This window comes from Trachurus trachurus (genome assembly GCF_905171665.1).
Source record: "Trachurus trachurus genome assembly, chromosome: 3".
In the NCBI taxonomy this organism is placed as follows: Eukaryota; Metazoa; Chordata; class Actinopteri; order Carangiformes; family Carangidae; genus Trachurus; species Trachurus trachurus.
The window spans coordinates 14,877,910-14,883,308 of record NC_139893.1 but is presented as its reverse complement, the minus strand read 5'-3'; the positions used below and the strand labels follow the sequence as shown (position 1 = coordinate 14,883,308).

General features: G+C 38.3%; 1 protein-coding gene across 1 annotated transcript; it reads left to right on the top strand.

The window, feature by feature from the left end:
* Nucleotides 1–2,322: 2,322 nt before the first annotated feature.
* LOC311003233 (uncharacterized protein) lies at nucleotides 2,323–4,619 on the top strand. The gene is made up of 2 exons (XM_083994920.1): nucleotides 2,323–2,729; nucleotides 3,777–4,619. The coding sequence occupies exons 1-2, from the start codon at nucleotides 2,334–2,336 to the stop codon at nucleotides 4,104–4,106; spliced, it is 726 nt and encodes a 241-aa protein (XP_083851046.1). The 5' UTR covers nucleotides 2,323–2,333; the 3' UTR covers nucleotides 4,107–4,619.
* The last annotated feature ends 780 nt before the right edge of the window (nucleotides 4,620–5,399 follow it).

Below are 5,399 nucleotides of genomic sequence, written 5' to 3'. Positions count from 1 at the left end.
TTTTGGGAAAGGCCAGAATTTTTCTCCAAGTCCTTGCAATTGATTGTTATTTCTGGGCTATTTCTACACAATCAAGTGTTCTTTCTTGGCTATTTCTTGACATTATCACCTAATTAGCGGCCTGTATCTGCAGTTTTAATTTTCTGACTGCTATTTTTGTGATAAACTCTTAAAAGTGACTGCTGCAGCACCTTCAGGATGATAGAGGCTCAGCTGCTCCCTTGCTCCATTATAGGCACTCTCCTTATTAAGCTCTCATTTGGTCACATAAAGCACAGTATTTTGATTACACTGTTTTAAAAAAAATCAAACAAACACATCAACAGGCATTACCACTGTGATTGTGGCTCCATATAAAGTAATGTTGAACATGTGTATTTAACCCCCCTAAGCATTTTGGACAACAATGGAAGTGGCTGTTTCTTTGTCAACAATCACAACAACTGTTTATCAGTTGATGTGATTGTGTATATTATTAGTGTTGCCCTTTTTAAATGAAGGTGTCTTGACTATTTGGATCCCAGTAACAACAGGTTGCTGCTTCTTGTTGAACCTATGAGGGTAGTCTAGACGGCCGTGCTGTAATTGCCTGTGCGGTTACATGTGACATCCCTATGATAATAGCTGTCGTCCTTATAATTGCTATTATCCATTCTGCTGCCCCTGTAATCTGTGCTGTCCTACATGACCAGTCTTCCAGGTGACACTCAGCCACCAACAGAGACGAAGCTTGAATTGTCACAACTTGGCAGCCTTCACATGTAAATGATACAGTGGTGTAAGTATTCATCACACCTGCCTCGAGTCTTCATGTGGTTACCATTGAAAAACTATTCAAATTAGCACTCTTTTAAATTCTGGCCTTTGATAATCATATGTTATCCTGAACCCAAAGAACCGAATACCAGTGAAAACGGCAGCATAAGTATCTAAATGTGTAACACTATGATTAGTGCAAGAAAATGTTGCTTCATAATTGGTTAACACAACTTTGCATAACGTAAGTGGTATATCAAATCAAATCCACTCATGTTTTTCATAAGAGGGACATTACAGGCAGCAGCTTACACACAGAATAAACCACAAAACGGCACGTTACACTCTAATGATTTATTGTGATGTTTTTTCGAGCAATTTTTCGGGGATAATTTCTTTACTTATACAAAACATACACTTAAGAAGCCATCGGCCACCTGACAGCAATTACGTTAATTATGAAGTTTGTACCATAACCAGCACTTCTAGTGTATGTTTACCATTTCTGTGTTTCAGTAGCATAGATGAGAATATTTTTAAACCCAAATGACACATACAGGGAGGGAAGGAAAGAATAAAATACTATATAATCCCCAAACATCATAGACAATGCAAGCCAAACACACACAGCCACACATGTGATTTCTAGTCCCATTTCTGAGTTTTTTAAGAAGCTCATCAAAATTATTTCTATGTTAAGCTCCCACATGACTAAGGCATCCTGTTCTGTTAAACCAGCTCAACTATTCAGAGTCACTGAGGCATCAATGGGTAAGAAGAGGTGGAAAGAGGAGCAAATACGCCACCTAGTGCATGCAGACAAGAAACAAAATATACCACTGCAGAGAAGCACAAGTGGTATCTATCCAATGCCTAACTGATATAGGTGGCTTGTCTCTGTTATTACCTCATGTGTGTGTTGAATTTCTATCATTGCATCTTCAGTTGTTCAGTTCATTGCATCATCATGACTGAGTGCTATAAGTTTTGCAAGCCCAAATATATATATTTACCATTTGTTATCTCTTCTCTGCAGGATTCACTTTTAAGACTCATGAAGAGACCTTATTTGATATCATAGCCTCTAAAATAAAACCTGTAATCCACAGATTGGAGTTTAAAAGATACAACTGAAATCCAGTGGAGATGTTGTGGCTGGGAATTTATCAAGTAGCCCTGCATTATTTATTCATGTATGCATCTTACTTCCTATACAGTAATTAGCTACATCATGGACAGAATAAAATCAACTAATTAGTCAACACAACCTATTCTTGTATACTTACAAGTATACTTGTATGTATATATACACACACACACATATACACACATACATATATATTTGTAAATTAATGTGTCATTAAAAGTCTTTTTTTTTTTTTAAAGAAAAGTTTGAGTAAAATATATTCTATTATAACATTAATTATTTATATTTCCAGTCCAGACACAGTGTCTTGAAGCCTATTCAATCTAAGTCAATGAAAATAAAAAACACAACTTTTATTTTGAAAACATGGAGCCCCGCACTTCCTTCTGCCGAGCTCAACCTGACGCGGAAGACGAACCGTGGTCGTCGGATGCCGACGAAAGGACTTCGCGGTGAAGTGAAAATAAAGAAAACAGAAATGAACACAATGGAAAAGAAACTGGCCGACCTGATACGGGAACACCCGAATCTGTACGACCAGTCGCGGCGGGATTACAAAGACACCCTGAAGGGACATCTGTCGTGGAAAGAGATCGCCGTCGCCATGGAGAAGCCGGAGGAAGAGGTGCGCGTGAAGTGGAAAAATTTGCGCGATAAGTTCTGTAAAGCGAAGAAGCGAATGGCGAAGAGAAGCGGCCCTCTGCTGGACGACGAGGAGAACCAGCCGGAGAGGCCGCCGGTCCCGGTGCTCTTCCACCAGCTGGCCTGGCTCAGCGACTTTGTCAAACCCCGAGTGGAGCCCGGGATGGTGGGAGACACAAACGAGGTGTGTGTGCTTGTTCACCGCTCTGCCATTTATTCACGACATTGTGCAGTGTTGACGCCGTTGTTGTTGTTGTTGTTGTTGTTTTAATAGCTTTAGCAGCTAATATCTAACTACTGATCACTTATTTTGGCCGACGGAATCACGGCTACTGCTACAACAGGTTAACTACACTTACACACGTATAACATAGCTGTGTGTGTGTAGTTACACATCCGTAACGCAAACTAGATGCATGTTTTAGCTATTATAGCTCAAGCTAACCGTATGAAAAGTCCGTTACTACCGCTCAGCACTTCCGGGTGTAGTTTTTCAAAATAAGAGCACCGATTGTAATTTAACGTCAGGTGGAACAACACTATACGCTGTGTTTATCTCATAGACTGTCTAAGCAGGACTTCACAACTAAAGTAATATGATTTTACCTCTTCTAAGGTTAATAATCATCAAGGGTCCTATATTTTACATTTTATTATGTATTATTGTTATATTATATTATGATATTATTATGGTCCTTGTACCTTTAGACATTGGGCTTTTTGATTTTTCTGCAAATGCTGGACGACAGACAAATGAATTTCCCTTTGGAGATTAATAAAGTAATTCGTATTTGTACATAAATGCTGTACTATGGTAGACCGACACATGATTTCACTTATTTGGCTCATTAGTTCAAATCTGAGGATAGTTCATTTTCATTAAGTGCCTTTAGGAAGTAATTCCAGTGAACGAGCCTCTATGATACTGGGAATACCATCTTTAGATAGGATGTTTTAATTTGATTTTTATCTGTTTGTTGTGAGTATGACTGCTTGTGCTCTGTAATGGACAAAATATACTGTACCTAAAGTATCCTAACATGCCTTTCATAGTTCTGTAGTGGAATTAATTCTCTCATAAGCCAAATTTTATACATTAGTTAGAAGCTAATATTTGCAGATACAGTTTATTTTCATCTGTACATTTGCAGAAAAACTGTTTAGATCTTAGTAGGAGGTTCTTGGACTCTGTCAGGCTGTGATCCACATGAGATGTTTTCACGCCACACAGGTAGCTGGAAGTGGTGACGACGTGGAGCGGGATCAAGATAAAGATGAGAAGGAGCACCACGGTCCTCTGCCTATCGTTAGCACCAGTTTTCCTGCTTTGGAGTGCTGTCCAACCAACCTGAGGAGGATGGGGCTTTCTCTGAAACGTAAAAGGCAAGCTATCACAGACACTGAGATAACCTCTGCAGACGCCCTCACCAGCGTCAGAGACGAGGATGAACTGTTCCTGCTCAGCCTTCTGCCCTCGCTGAAGAGGCTGACCATGAAAAAAAGGATGGAGGTGCGGATAAAATTCCAGCAGGTTCTTTATACTGCAGAGTTTGAGGACTAACAAGAAAAATGGACATTTTTGGATGGATGGGTGGGTTTTGTTTGCCATATTTACAATACATGATTCATACTTGTAAAACTTCTAAACAGACTTGTTTCATAGTAGCTATGAACATAATTATTTTTTAATAATTTACACATATTCAGTGACATAATGAAATAATTTACAACTGCCCCATAATAACTGCCTCTTGTTTGAAGCTGATAGTGTTCATTCATTTAATTTTTGAGGCAATATGTTGTGATATTGTTATATTTAGACTGTAACAGTATCACTGCATTGTGTTGTTAAGGTTGGGCTGGATAAAATATGTGTGTATATCTGTTTACTTTGCAATAACAGCACGGCGCCATCTCTCATTACCTGAAGTTTAACTTTCCAAATTCTAACGTAACATTTTAAATGACTGACTTCAGCAGTTTTCTTGAACTTTTAAGAAACAATTGTGTCCAAAACCTATTTTTGCCAGACGGTTCATTTCAAATGCATTTTGTACATTAGACAAAGTTCACACACACAGCATAAGTTTATGTTTGACAATAAATATTCTCCTGCAAAAAAGTTTTGCTTCCTATCATTTTTCCTAGTTTATATATTTCCCAAATAATAGTCACTGACACTAAATTGTGTTGGTGTTACACCTTATAGTCGCAGTCTGTGAACCAGATGTACATGAATGCTTATTCCATTCACAATTTGGCACCTGCTGTTACTCCCACATTGACTGGCAAATATTTAATAATGGAAAACAACAAAATTTAAACTCATTTATCTTTTGTTCAGCTGTTGATTGGTTTACAAAAGTGATGTTAGAAACACTGGAGAAAACAGGGAATCTATTTTCAGGTTTTAAAAAAAAAATTGTTGTGTTTTATTATTAATGCAACTCTACAAAAATCTTTTTTGTCTTTGATATTGTTGCTCCCGTTTATAGCAAAGTAATGGAAGAATCAACCTCATCTTTTGTTTCACTGAGAGTAATTTCTAGCTGTAGAGATATTATTTCATTCTCTTAGCTGCAAAGTCATTCACTTCCACACAAACACACACGCGCACACACCCCAATCTCTTTTCTGTCTCAACAATGTCCTCCCTCTCTGTTCAATCCTCAGCCAGGGATTGGCTGGTGAGAGCCTTGCCCTCCTCTCTTCTGTTCTGCTTTCAGAAAAAAACACACCATTGAGCAACATTTGTATGTTTTCATTCATATCTTCATGTGTTTCATTCACATGTTCTGTGATGTGTGGGCGTGTATGAGCACTCTCCTCCTGCTGTGTTTTCTTTCTACTGCCA